The sequence below is a fragment of the Sus scrofa genome, chromosome 2 (genome assembly GCF_000003025.6).
Source record: "Sus scrofa isolate TJ Tabasco breed Duroc chromosome 2, Sscrofa11.1, whole genome shotgun sequence".
NCBI lineage: Eukaryota > Metazoa > Chordata > Mammalia > Artiodactyla > Suidae > Sus > Sus scrofa.
The window spans coordinates 24,819,221-24,834,421 of NC_010444.4; the positions used below are offsets into that span (position 1 = coordinate 24,819,221).

Below are 15,201 nucleotides of genomic sequence, written 5' to 3' on the forward strand. Positions count from 1 at the left end.
AGCTACATTTCCAAGGCGCCCGTGAAGTCTGCTGATGCATTCCCCAAAGCAATCAGCCCAGCCTCGTCAGTCAAGAGAAAATCAGTTTCCCCTGCCTGCAACTGGTGAGTAGACAAGCTAAGCCAATTTCCTCCCCTGTAAACCACCCTTTCCCCCCGCCCCACTCCCTGTCCTCCAAACCCTACGGTCCTAGCGTCCCGGGACTAAGCCAGCCTGCCTTGGAACCCTTCTCGACTCCTCCCCATCCCAAAGCAGCACAACCCCAGCAGCTTCCACCACCCCGAAGGACTACAGCCCCCGGCAGGCCTCGCGGGCTATCAAGGCCACGTGACCACACTTCCCCGCCAGCGTCGGTCACGTGACTCGGGGAAGATGGCCGCGCTAACAGCGGAGAACTTTGCGGCTCTCCAGAGCCTGTTGAAGGTAAGCGGGAGCGGAGGGGAGAGCTTAAGGCCGGCCTTTGTCCCCGAGATTTTGGATGAAGCAGGAGTTAGGAATAAATGGGCCCTGGCTTGGAGCCAAGACTCTACTAATACCCCCTCAGTGCGACCTTTGACAGGTTGTTGCGCTTTTCCAAGCTTTTTGAAAGGAGGATCAAAATTAATACCGAATTGAGCGGATGGTGGGGAAACAAGACAGTGGACCTGAAGGCACTGCACAGACGTCCCCAGCAGTCTCTGGGGATGGCTTTCCGGATTGGTGCGTTGGGGTGAAAATTGCTAGAGCCGCGTTGCCAGTTCCCCTGTTTGATCTCCGCGTCCACCCTCTGAGTGAAGTGTGCGTTCTATAGTCTCCTGAGTCCTGGGTTTTTTGTATTCGCTTTGACCTGTGTGAGGGCCCAAACACTCTCCTAACAGTCATTTGAAAAATTGTGAGGTTGGAAGGGATGTACTTCATGTGGTTTTGTAGGGGATTGGGTTTATTTGCCTAACTTGATTTTCCCGGTAGAAGCAGCTGTGGCTTTATCTTTATTTGTAGAAGTTGTTACCAGCTGAAGCATGCCTGTGTTTGCCTGTTGTCTCTCTCACAAGAACGTGAGGTCCATGGGGGACATTTTTTTCAAAACGCCAAAGACTGTTGAGTTAATTACACTCAGCAGTTCAGGGCACAGCATCATTATTGGTTCCTGCAGTGGTCCTTCTTTTGTTTTAACTGTCTCCCCAGTGTTCATTGTATTCTCCATCTCTAAAGACATCTACTCTGCCATTTAGAAATGTATATCCAGCAGTTGTATCTTCAACACTGATACACAGCATGTGCTCAAAAAATAGCTGTAGTAGGAATTAATAAATGAAGTAAAGAAACTGGGATTGAAAACCTAGAGCTTCCAGTTCCCAGCCCAAAGCCTTTTCACCCTTAACAGTGGTTGCTCTGCTCCCCATTCCCAGCCTAATCTCTATTCATCATCTGGACTTTTTTCCTTTAATTTAAAAAAATTATTGTTAGAGAGTTCCATTGTGGCTCAGCGGTAACAAACCTGACTAGTATACGTGAGGACGCAAGTTTGATCCCTGGCCCTGCTCAGTGGATTAAAGGATCCGGTGTTGCTGTGAGCTGTGGTGTAGGCCGCAGGTGCAGCTTGTGGCCTAGGCTGGCAGCTGAAGTTCCAGTTCAACCCCTAGCCTGGGAACCTCCATATGCCACAGGCACGGCCCTAAAGAGCAGTGTGTATGTATGTGTGTGTATATACATGTGTGTGTGTGTGTGTGTGTGTATACGTATGTATATATATGTATACATATATATGTATGTATATATGTATATATAGAAGCAGGAATATATATATATATAATTAATATGTAACACATACAAAAAAGGGCACAAATATTAAGTGCATTGTTTAATGATTTGTTATGGCCTCCAAGGTCAAAAAATGAAATATTACCAGTATGGCTGAAGTCTCTTTGTTGTTCACTTCCCTTACTTTCCTTCCCCAATAGTAACACTACCCTTCTTTTTTTTGGTTTTTTTTTCCCTTTGGTCTTTTTAGGGCCGCACCTGCGGCATATGGAGGTTCCCAGGCTAGGGGTCGAATCGGAGCTGTAGCTGCTGGCCTACACCACAGCCGCAGCATCACTGGATCCGAGCCATGTCTGTGACCTACACCACAGCTCACGGCAACAACGGATCCTTAACCCACTGAGCGAGAGGTTGCAACCTCATGGTTCCTAGTCGGAGTCTCTTCCACTGCAGCACGAAGGGAGCTCCAACACTACCCTTACTTCTACAATGTCGATTTAGTATTGCCCACATTTGAACTTAACATGAAGTAGAATAGTATAGCATATACTTTTTGTGTGTCTGGATTCTTTTGTTTGCCTTTATGTAGCAATTGCTAATTCATTTTCATTTGTATTATCTTATGTACTTTATTTTTTTAATTATGTAAACTTTTAATTTCGAGATAGAGATTTACAGGCAATTGCAAAAATTAATACAGAGAAATCCCAATTCTCTGGAGATGCATCCACTTTGTGTGTATCAATAGCTGTTTTTGTTGCTGAGTCTAGCTTGTCTCCATCTTTTTGCTCTTAAATAAAGCTGCTATAAACATTCATGTACAGGTTTTTGTCTGAATATAAGTCTTTATTTCTCTGAAATGAATGCCCAGGAGTACAGTTCTGGATCATTTGGTAATACATGGTGTTTGTTTGTTTGTCTTTTTGCCCTTTGAGGGCAGCTCACACGGCATATGGAGGTTCCCAGGCTAGGAGTCGAATCGGAGCTGCAGCCACCGGCCTACGCCAGAGCCACAGCAATGCTGGATCCAAGCCTCGTCTGCAACCTACACCACAGCTCACGGCAACGCCGGATCGTTATCCCACTGAGCAAGGGCAGGGACTGAACCCGCAACCTCATGATTCCTAGTTGGATTCGTTAACCACTGCGCCACGACGGGAACTCCTGTTTGTTTGTTTTTTAATGAAACTGCCAGAGTGTTCTCCAGAGAATGACTGTACCACTTTATATACCCAACAACAATGCCTGAATGATCCACTTTCTCCCCATCCTTTCCAGCCTTTGTTGGCATCACTGTATTTTATTTGACCTCTTCTGATAGGTGTGTATTTATATCTCATTGTGGCTTTAATTTGAATTTCCTTAATGGTTAATGATGTTGGATATCTTTTCATGTGCTTATTTACTATATGTTTTTCTTCTTCAGCAAAGTGTCTCTATGTCTTTTGCCCATACACTAATTGCATTGTTTGCTTTTTTTACTTTTGTGTTTATGTATTCTAGATAGTAGTCCTTTGAGACACATGTGGTTTGTACATATTCTTTTCCTAGGGCATAGCTATTTTTTCATCTTCTTCATAGGGATGAATTAATTCGCTATGTCTGCTCTAACAAAGTACTACAACCTTGGTGGCTTACAGGACATAAATGTATTGTCTTCCAGTTCTGGAGACCGGAAATCTGAGATCAAGGTGTCAGCCAAATTTGCTCCTTCTGAGCGCTTTGAGGGACAGTTTCTTTCGTGCCTCTCTCCTGGCTTCTGTTGGTTTATGGCAATATTTAGATCTCTGCGTTCATCTTCACATGGCATTCTTCCTGTTTGCATCTCTGTGTCCAAATTTCACCTTTTAATTAAGACGTCAGTCATATCGGATTAGGGTCCATGCTATGACCTCATCTTTACCAGTTATATCTGCAACAATTGTATTTCTAAATGAGATCATATTTTTGAGATACTAAGGATTATGACTTCAATATATGAATTTTAGGAGCCATAGTTCAACCCATCACAGGACATAGTTCAACCCTTTATTTTGATGAAATAAATTTTTGCAGAAATTTTTCCTTTTATGAATTGTGATTTTTTTTTAAGTGAATCGTGCTTTTGGTGTAAATTCCAAGAACTCTTTGTGAAGCCGTAGCTCTCCAAATTTCTCTGTTTTTTCCTAAAAGTTTTATAGCTTTATATTTTACATTTATATAGCATTTAACATTTAAGTCCATGATCAATTTTGCATCAGTTTTGTGTAAGATGTGTGAGTGAGTAAATTTGAGAGTTTTTTTTTTTTTTTTTTTTTTTTGCCTGTGAATGCCTGGCTTGTTCCAGTCCCATTTGTTGAAAAGGCTATCTGTCCTCCATTGAATTACCTCTGAAACTTTGTCAAGAATCAGTTGGTCATATTTGTGTAGTTCTATTTCAGAGTTCTTTGTTTATTTCCATTTATTTGTTTATCCCTCTGAGAATACCACACAGTCTCAGTTACCATGGTTATATAATAAGTCTTGAGATAAGGTAGATGAATTTCTCCTACTTTTTTTTTTTTGTCTCTTTAGAGCTGCGCCCGCAGCATATGGAGGTTCCCAGGCTAGGGGTCGAATTAGAGCTGCAGCTGCCAGGCTACACCACTGCCACAGCAAGGCTAGATCCGAGTGGTATCTGCAACCTATACAACAGCTCAGGGCAGTGCTGGATCCTTAACCCACTGAGCAAGGCAAGGGATCAAACCCGAATCCTCATAGATCCTAGTTGGGTTTGTTAACCCCTGAGCCACGAAGGGAACTTAATATCGTACTTTTAATTCCAATTTCCATATGTTCATTGCTAGTATATAGAAATATAGCTGATTTTTGTATGTGTGTGTTGGATCTGCTAACTGCTGAATTCACTTATTCTAATAGTTTTTTGGTACATTTCTTGGAACTCTCTCATCGACAGTCGTATTATATGCAAATAGGGATAGTTTTATGTCTTACTTTCTGACCTGCAAACCTTTTATTTCTTTTTCTGACCTTATTTCAGTGGGTAGAATTTTCAGCACGGTGTGGAATTAGAGTGGTGAGAGCAGACATTCTTGCCTTGTTTCCAACTTTAGTTAAGTATGTTGTCTCTAGGGTTTGTTTTGTTTTGGTATGGTTTTGGTTTTGGTTTTTTTTTTTTGGTAGATGTTCTATATTAAGTTATGGAAGTTCCCCTCTATTTCTAATTTTATGAGAATTTTCATTAGGAATGGATTTGAATTTTGTCGTTTGCTCTTTCTGCATTGATTGATATCCTGTGATTTTCTTCTTGAGCCTGTTAATATGATATATTACATAGATTTAAAATATTGAACCAGCCTAGCATTCCTGGAATAAATCCCACCTAGTTATAGTGAATAATCATTTTTATATATTGCTGAATTGTTTTGCTAGTATTTAGTCAAGGATCTTTGTATCTGTTTTTATAAAGGATTGGTCTGTACTTGTTTCTTTTTTTTATTCAATGAATTTATCACATCTGTAGTTGTATAATGATCATCACAATCCAGTTTCACAGGATTTCCATCCTACAACCCAAGCACGCACCCCCGCACCCCCCAAACTGTCTCCTCCAAAGGAGACCAAAAGTTTTTCAATGTCTGTGAGTCAGCATCTGTTCTGCAAAGAAGTTCAGTCTGTCCTTTTTTCAGATTCCACGTCAGTGAAAGCACTTGATGTTGGTGTCTCATTGTATGGCTGACTTGGCTTAGCATAATAGTTTCTAGGTCCATCCATGTTGCAAAAAATGCTGGTATTTTATTCCTTTTAATGGCTGAGTAATATTCCATTGTGTATATGTACCCCCTCTTCTTTATCTACTCCTCTGTTGGTGGACATTTAGGTTGTTTCCATGTTTTGGCTATTGAAAAGAGTGCTGCAATGAACACTGGAGTATGTGTGTCTTTGGGAGTCATAGTTTTCTCTGGGTAGATGCCCAGGAGTGGGATTGCTGGATCAAATGGTAGTTCCATTTTGAGTTTCCTGAGGAATCTTCATACTGTTTTCCACAGTGGTTGTACCAATTTACAATCCCACCAACAGTGTACTAGGGTTCCTTTTTCTCCACACCCTCTCCAGCACTTATTGTTTGTAGACTTTTTGATGATGGCCATTCTGGCTGGTGTAAGGTGGTACCTCAGAGTGGTTTTGATTTGCACTTCTCTAATGATGAGTGATGTTGAACATCTTTTCATGTGTTTTTTGGCCATCTGTATGTCTTCTTTGGAGAACTATTGATTTAGATCTTCTGCCCATTTTTTGATGGGGTTGTTTGTTTTTTTGGTATGGAGCTGTAGAAGGTGTTTATAAATTTTGGAGATTAATCCCTTGTCCGTGATTCACTTGCAAAGATTTTCTCCCATTCTGTGGGTTGTCTTTTCATTTGGTTGGGGGTTTCCTTTGCTGTGCAGAAACTTTTCAGTTTGGTTAGGTCCCATTTGTTTACTTTTGTTTTTGTTGTCACTACTCTGAGAGGTGGATCTGAGGAGATGTTGCTGTCGTTTACGTCGGAGAGTGTTTGGCCTGTGTTTTCCTCTTAAGAGTTTGATAGTGTCTGGTCTTACATCTAGGTCTTTAATCCATTTGGAGTTTATTTTTGTGTATGGTGTTAGGGAGTGTTCTCATTTCATTCTTTTCCATGTGGCTGTCCAGTTTTCCCAGCACCACTTATTGAACAGGCTGTCTTTTCTCCATTGTATATTCTTGCCTCCTTGTCATAGGTTAGCTGGCCATAGGTGCGTGGGTTTAATTCTGGGCTTTCTATCCTTTTCCACGGATCTATATTTCTGTCTTTGTGCCAGTACCATGCAGTTTTGATGACTGTTGCTTTGTAGTATAGTCTGAAGTCAGGGTGCCTGATTCCTCCATTTTTCTTTTTCAGGCTGTTTTTGGCTATTCTGGGTCCTTTGCGCTTCCAAACAAACTTTAAAATATTTTGTTCGAGTTCTATGAAAAATGTCCTTGGTAATTTGATAGGGATTGCATTGAATCTGTAGATTGCCTTAGGTAGTGTAGTCATTTTGATAATATTAACTCTTCCAATCCATGAGCATGCTATGTCTTTCCATCTATTTGTGTCCTCTTTGATTTCTTTCAGCAATGTCTTATAGTTTTCAGAGTACAGGTCTTTTGTCTCATTAGGTAGGTTTACTCCTAGGTATTTTATTCTTTGGGATGTGATGGTAAACAGGATTACTTCTCTAATTTCTCTTTCTGATCTTTCATTGTTAGTGTATAGAAATGCTGTCAATTTCTGCGTGTTGATTTTGTATCCCATGACTGCCAAATTCATGGATGAGATCTAAGTTTTCTGGTAGACTCTTTAGGATTCTCTAGGTATAGTATCATGTCATCTGCAAATAGTGATAATTTTACTTCTTCTTTTCCAATTTGGATTCCTTTTATTTCTTTTTCTTCTCTGATGGCTGTGGCTAGGACTTCCAGAACTATGTTGAAGGGTAGTGGCAAGAGCAGACATCCTTGTCTTGTTCCTGATCTCAGCAGGAATTCTTTCAGCTTTTCACCATTGAGAATGATGTTAGCTGTGAGTTTGTCATATATGGCCTTTATTATGTTGAGGTAGGTTCCCACTGTGCCCACTTTCTGAAGGGTTTTTATCAGAAATGGGTGTTGGATTTTGTCAAAGGCTTTTTCTGCGTCTTTTGAGAGAATCATATGGTTTTGATTCTTCAGTTTGTTAATGTGGTGTATCACAGTGATGGATTTGCAGATATTGAAGAACCCTTGCATCTCTGGGCTAAGTCCCACTTGATCATGATGTACCGTCCTTTCAATGTATTGTTGGATGCGGTTTGCTAGTATTTTGTGGAGGATTTTTGCATTGATGTTCATCAGTGAAATTGGCCTGTAGTTTTCTTTTTTTGTGGAATCTTTGTCTGGTTTTGGTATCGGGGTGATGGTGGCCTCAAAAAATAAGTTTGGGAGTATCCCTTCCTCTGCATTTTTTGAAAGAGTTTCAGAAGGAGAGGTGTTATTAGCGCTTCTCTAAATGTTGGATAGAATTTGCCTGTGAAGCCATCTGGTCCAGGACTTTTGTTTGTTGGAAGTTTTTTAATCCAGAGTTTCAATTTCAGTGCTTGTGATGGGTCCATTCATCTTTTCCATTTCATCTTGGTTTAGTCTTGGAAGCATGTACTTTTCTAAGAATTTGTCCATTTCTTTGGGGTTTTCCATTTTATTGGCGTATAGTTGCATCCCATAGGTTTTGGAGTGTCATATCTTTGTTGTCATTTGCTGCTAGGTATTTTTTAATTTCCTCTTTGATTTCTTCAGTGATCCATTGGTTGTTTAGCAGCATGTTGTTGAGTCTCCACGTTTTTTTTTTTTTTTTTTTTTTGCAGTTTTTTTCTTGTTGTTGCTTTCCAGTCATATAGCATTGTGGTTGGAAAGATGCTTGATATGATTTCAATTTTCTTAAAGTTACCGAGGTTGGATTTGTCGCCCAGGATGTGATCAGTCTAAGAGAATGCTCCATGTGCACTTGAGAAGAATGTGTATTCTGTTGCTTTTGGATGGAATGTCCTATAAATATCTATTAAGTCCATCTGGTTTAATGCATCATTCAGGGCCTGTGTTTCCTTATTGACTTTCTGTCAGGATGATCTGTCCATTGCTGTAAGTGGGGTGTTCAAGTCCCCCACTATGATTGTGTTGATTTGTTGATTTGTCCTTTTAAGGTTGTTAGCAGTTGCCTTATATGTTGTGGTGAACCTATGTTGAGTGCGTAGATATTTAAAATTGTTATCATCTTCTTCTTGGATTGATCCTTTGATCATGATGTAGTGACCTTCCTTGTCCCTGAAAATATTCTTCATTTTAAAGTCTATTTTGTCTGTTATGAATATTGCTACTCCAGCTTTCTTTTGATCCCTGTTTGTGTGAAATATTTTCTTCCATCCTCTCACTTTCAATTTGTATGTGTCCCTAGAAATGAAGTGGGTCTCTTGAAGACAGCATATATATGGATCTTGTTTTTGCTTTTTTGTTGTTGTTGTTGTTGCTATTTCTTGGGCCACTTCCGCAGCATATGGAGATCCCAGGCTAGGGGTCTAATCGGAGCCATAGCCACCAGTCTACACCAGAGCCACAGCAACACGGGATCCGAGCCGCGTCTGCAACCTACACCACAGCTCAGGGCAACACCGGATCGTTATCCCACTGAGCAAGGGCAGGGACCAAACCCGCAACCTCATGGTTCCTAGTCGGATTCGTTAACCACTGCACCATGACGGGAACTCTGGATCTTGTTTTTGTATCCATTCAGCCAGTCTCTGTCTTTTGGTTGGGGCATTTAGTCCATTGACATTTAAGGTAATTATTGATATGTATGTTCTTATTGCCATTTTATTAATTTCTTTAGATTTGTTTTTGTTGCTTTTTTTCCTTCCCTTCTTGTTCTCTCCTCTTCTGGTTTGATGATTATCTTTAGTGTTGTATTTGAGTTGATTTTTCTTTGTTTGTGTATCAATTGTAGATTTTTGGTTTGCAGTTATTCTGAAGTTTTGATGTAAGTGTCTATATGTATATGATATTGTTTTAAGTTGTTGGTTTCTTAATTGCAAGTTCATCTCCAGTGTCCTGCATTTGTACCCACCTCTTCTCATGATTTCTGATTTTGGTGGCATAATTGTGCATGGATGATTTTGTATCTTTGCTGTATAAATACCTTTACTGGTAAGCCTTGTCATGTGTGGTATTTTGTTTCCTGTTGCTGTCTTGTCTTTTCTGTCTAGAGAAGTACCTTTAGTATTTGTTGTAAGGCTGGTTTAGTGTTGCTGAATTCTCTCAGCTTTTGCTTAGCTGTGAAGGTTTTGATTTCTCCTTCAAATCTGAATGAGAGCCTTCCTGGGTAAAGTAATCTTGGTTGGAGGTTTTTTCCTTTCATCACATTAAGTATATCATGCCACTCCCTTCTGGCCTACAGAGTTTCTGCTCAAAGATCTGCCAATAGCCTTATCGGGGTTCCCTTGTATGTTATTTGTTTCTTTTCCCTAGCTGCTTTCAAGATTTTCTCTTTGTCTTTAATTTTGGTCAGTTTGATTAATATGTGTCTTGGTGTATTCCCCTTTGGGTTTATTTTATATGGTACTTGTTGTGCTTCCTGCATTTGAGTGAGTGGTTCCTTTCCCATGTTAGGGAAGTTTTTGGCTATTATCTCTTGGAATGTTTTTTCTGTCCCCTTCCGTCTCTCTTTTCCTTCTGGCACCCCTATAATATGGATGTTGGTTCGTTCAACATTGTCCCAGAGTTCTCTGAGACTCTCGTTTGTTTTCAATCTTTTTTCTCTTTTCTCTTCCACATCCCAAATTTCTACTAATCTGTCCTCCACCTCACTTATTCGTTCTTCTGCCTCCTGTATTCTGCTGTTAGCTGGTTCTAGTGAATTTTTTATTTCAGTTATTGTATTTTGCATCTCTTCTTAAGTTTTATATCTTGTATCTCGTGTTTCCTGTAAGTTATCCACCTTTGCCTCCAGTTTATTTCCAATGTCTTGCATCATCTTCAGCATCAACAGTCCAAAGTCTTTTTCCTGGAGGCTGAGAATCTCATCCCTTATTTGATTCTCTGGGGTTTTTTCTTTCTCCCTCATCTGAGTTATAGTTCTCTGTCTTTTCATTTTTATAGGTTTTTGGTGTGGTGACCTTTTTACAGAAAATAGAATTGTAGCCTCTCTTACTTCTGGTGTCTACCTCCCTTGTGCCTGAAGTTGGTGGGGAGGGGGGCGGTTGCTGTAGGCTTCCTGATGGGAGGGGCTGCTGCCTGCCCACTGGTAGGTGGAGCTAATTATAATCCCTCTGGTGAGTGGGGCTTTGTCTCTGGATGGGATTAGAGGCAGCTGTGTGCCTGAGGGGTCTTTAGGCAGCCTGTTTACTGAGGGGCGGTATATATAGCATTTTAAAATGCATTTCTCTTTATAACCTTTATAGTTGTTCAACTTATTACATTTATTTACATAACATCACAATCTATTAGTGTCCTTTTGCCAGTTAGAGTGAAGTAGTTCCTTTATAGTCCTACCCTTATTTATATAATTGTCTTAAATATTTCCTCTACATATATTTAGAGCCATATCAGACTGTGGTATAATTTTTGCTATAACTTTCTTTCTTTTTTTGGGGGGGGCTGCACCTATGGCAGGTGGAGGTTCCTGGACTAGGGGTTGAATCAGAGCTGTAGCTGCCAGCCCACACCACAGCCACAGCAATGCAGGATCCAAGCTGTGTCTGCAACCTACACCACAGCTAGTGGCAACACTGGATCCTTAACCCACTGAGCAAGGCCAGGGATTGAACCTGCATTCTCATGGATGCTAGTCAGATTCATTTCCACTGAGCCAGGGTGGGAACTCCTTTGGCATAACTTTCAAATAGAATTTAGAAACATGAGAAGAAAAGGAAAGCCTACTCAATTTACCCATATTTTTGCTTTTTATATTCTATCTTTCTTCTTGATGTTCTCAGATTTCTTTATCATTTCCTTCCTGTTTAAAAAAAAAAAAACAAACTTCTTTTAGGATTGGTCTTTTGACAGATTTTCTTAGTTTCCCTTCATCTGAGAAGTTCTAGATTTCCTCATCATTGCTGAAGAATATTTTTTCTGGGTGTAGGATTCCAGGTTAATAGTTCTTTTCTTTTAGCACCTGAAAAATATTATGCCACTTCCTTCTTGCCTTCCTGGTTTTTGATATGAAATCTGCTGTCATTCTAATTATTTTTCCCATAATAGACATTGTTTCTCTCTTTCTGACTGCTTTCCAGGTTTTTTATTTTTATTTATTTATTTTTGTCTTCAGTTTTCAAAAGTTTACTTATATGTCTCAGCATGGATTTCTTTGATTTATCCTGTTTAGGATTTACTTACATTCCTGAATTTATACAATTATATTTCTAGCTAAACTTGGAAAATTTTTAGCCAGTGTTTCTTTGAGTACTTTCCCTATCTTTCCCTCTTTTTTCCTCTCCTTCTAGGACTCCAATGGCATAAATGTTAGATTTTTTTTGTTATGGCTTCACAAATCCCTGAGGCTCTATTCGTTGTTTTCAGTCTGTTTTCTCTGTTACTCAGTGGGGTTAATTTCTATTGCTCTTGTCTTCCAGTTTGCTAATACTTTCCTCTGTCCATTCCATCCTGGTGCTAGGCCCATCTACCATCCTTTTTGTTTTGGTTATTATATGTTTCAGTTTTGAAACTTCCATTTTGTTCTTTGTATATTCGGTTTATTTGCTAAGACTTTCAGTTTTGTATTTGTTTCAAGCATGTTTGTAATTACTCGTTGAAGCATTTTTATCATAGCTGCTTTAAAATCCTTGACGATAAATTTAACATCTGTCATTTTGATGTTGGCACCTAATGATTATCTTTTTTTCATTCAGTTTGGGACCTTTCTGGGTTTTGAGTGATTTTCAGTTGAAAGCTGAACATTTTCATACTATGTTCTAAGACTCTGGATCTTAGAACATAGTATCTTAGCTGGCTTTCTCTGACACGACTCAGGCGGCAGGGTGGGAGGTGCAGAGAAGGGGGCTGCTTCATTACTACAAAATGGTGATAAAAGTCCAGTTCCCCTACTTGGTTCCTGTCAACACCAAAAGTGGGGGTACCCTGTTACTACTTGGCAGGGGTGGAATTTCTGGCTCCTTGTAGTTTCCACTAATACCACAGGGAGGGGGAACTTGTTACCACCTGGTGGGGATAGAGGTCCAGCTCTCTACTTGGCCTTCTCTGACACCACCCTGATGGGGCTATTGAAACACCTCATTAGAGCCTTACAAGAGCAGAAATCTGTGTGTGTGTGTGTGTGTGTGTGTGTGTGGTGTGTGTGTGTGTGTGTCTCCCCACCCTGCCCAGCCTTTGCTGATATAGGTGGAAGTGGGGCCTTTTTTTTTCTGGGATGTTTTGGTGGAGTAGAACAGTTATTGTCTACACGTCTTCTGTCTTCCTAAGCTACTCCTTTCTTGGTCTTCGGGTAGAGAGAGCAGGTATATGTTGGAGTCTGTTTTCACCCATTGGCATTCTGGGTGGTCCCCTTCTTTAGCTTGAGGTCTGGGATATACAAACAAAAAGAAAACCCAAGGAACTCATCGCCATGTCATTCCTTGGTCATGAGGTCCATAGCAGGTCTGTCTTCTCCCCTTCTCCTTTCAGAGTCATCTCACTTTGTTTTCTTTATGGTGCCCAGAGATTTTAGTTGCACTTAGCAGGCAAAATAAAGAAAAGTTCATCTACTCCATCTTTCCAGAAATGGAAGTGTCCTGTGCACCTTTTAGGTATCACACCATGACTGACGTAATATTTTGTTCTAAAATAGGCGTTTTTAGAGTCTGAGATTGTTTCTTGTTTTTTCCCCATCTGTGAATTAATTTATAGGCCTCCTCAAAAGATGTTGTCAGACAGCTGTGCCAAGAGAGCTTTTCCAGTTCAGCCGTTGGCTCGAAAAAACTCTTGGATATAACGTGTTCCAGCTTGTCCGTGACCCAGGAGGAGGCAGAACAAGTAAGTGTGGTCAGAAATGACCTCTGGCCAGGGCTTCTCAACTTATCCATCTCTTCCTTGACTTCCCAGTCATTGCCACGTTGATGGGACTTTTTACCCTACTGACACTATAGCAAACTTAAAATAGATCATAAAAAAAAAAAAAAACCTTAGTGAACTTAATTTAAAAGCCACTGCCTTTGAACCTTCACTTCCTTATGGTAAGTGAGGATATACCCAGAATCAGAGCTCCTGACCATTTCCTTTTCAGACTTGTTAGCTTGGCAGTATGGATAAAAGCCAACCTTACTGTGATTTTCTTTCCCAGTCTGTAACTTGCCAGTGCCGATGAACTGTCGGCTGGATGGCTTAGGAAGACTTTTCAGGGATGACTGGGCAGAAGCTCCAAGGCCCGAGTATGATCAGGAAGGATGTGCGCTGGATCTCAGCTAATCTCAGCTGGTGGCCAAGAGCAAAAGGAAGGTGACTTGGGTTATGTGGCACCCATAGCCTTATCTTTCCAAGGCACCTGTGTTTCTAAAACTGGAATTCATCCAGATGGACCATTGTTATTGTTGTTGTTGTTATTTTTAAATCTGGAGCTCGAGCAGCTGTAAAAGTAAAAGGCAGAAGCAAGATTACAGAAGTGAGGGAGTTCCTGTTGTGGCTCAGCAGTAACAAACCCGACTAGTATCCATGAGGATGCAGGTTCCATCCCTGGCCTCACTCAGTGGGTTAAGGATCCGGCATTGCTGTGAGCTGTGGTGTAGGGCACAGGGCTCGGATCCTGCATTGCTATGGCTGTGGTGTAGGCCAGCAGCTGCATCCCGAGCCTGGGAACTTCCATGTGCTGCACCTGTGGCCCTAAAAAATTTTTTAAAAAGCCAAAAAAAAAAAAAAAGGATTCTGGAAGTGAGTTGGAGACTTAAGTTTGGGTTCCCCCAAAAGTAGACCCTGAGGCTGAAGGTAGTTACTTGGGAGGTGATTCTCGAAAGCACAAAGGAGGGAGAAAAATCAAACAGGGAAGGAGAGACAAGCCAATAAAAAGATCTGTTGATGAGCAGTTACTTTTGTGGGCAACTGCAGTTGGGACCCTGTAGAAACCATGTGGAACATGCCCCAGAATTCTCACCCTAGAAGGCAGGGAGCTTGGGACATTTATCCACTGACTCCCACCCTCACCAGGGGAGGGTTATTTAATGTCCGTTCGCTCTGGGTTATGCTCTTACAAGGAGCATACAGCCACACTCAGGGAAGCCCAAGCTGTGGGCCCCGGTGTTTCTGCGGGCCTCTTGGTCCAGAGGCAGGGGCCGATGCAGCGTTGCCTAGTAACACAGCTGACCTTCCACTTCTCTCACATCACCAGGGAAACAGGCTAGAAAGTTAGCTTAAGGTCAGAGTCTGTGCACAAGGAAAGGGATTTATTAACCCTTTGCCCACAAGCAAAGACTTTCTGACAGATTGACAGCTTCCTGGCTCAGGCAGCTCCATCTGTCTTCGAAGCAACAGGTGAACTTGGAGGCGGGCCGAGGCACGTGGGCATCAGCGTCTGTGCCAGGGCCTCAGGACTCCTGGGACTCAGTTTGAATGACGGTGCCAGTGTGTGACAGGCCCCCCTTCCCCTGCCCCCTGCTCGTCACTCCCCATGGCTCCCCGTCTCTCCTGCAGCTGCTCCAGGCTCTGCACCGCCTCACCAGGGTGGCAGTCTTCCGAGACCTGTCCTCTGCGAGGCGATTCTAGCACTCTTTCCTGAAAATTTCCACCAGAACCTCAAAAACCTGCTGACAAAAATCATCCTGGAACACGTGTAAGTGCTCACTTCTTGAAGGTTTCTTATAATGCTTGTGTTTTTTTCATTCCTGTTCTAGAAAAAAATGTTTGTTCTTGGAAAGCAAGCACAGGTCAGCAAAAAGAAGAAAACCATAATCCCACACCCTGAGGCTTTGCAGCATT

General features: G+C 41.3%; 1 protein-coding gene across 1 annotated transcript in view; it reads left to right on the forward strand.

The window, feature by feature from the left end:
• The window catches only part of COMMD9 (COMM domain containing 9), a 19,616-nt gene continuing 4,415 nt past the window's right edge, over positions 1-15,201 (forward strand). Inside the window, 5 exon segments of the mRNA XM_013990158.2 lie at positions 1-104; positions 256-423; positions 13,144-13,269; positions 14,917-14,971; positions 14,974-15,055. Of these exon segments, the coding sequence (XP_013845612.2) occupies positions 373-423; positions 13,144-13,269; positions 14,917-14,971; positions 14,974-15,055 (314 nt within the window). The 5' untranslated portion in view covers positions 1-104; positions 256-372.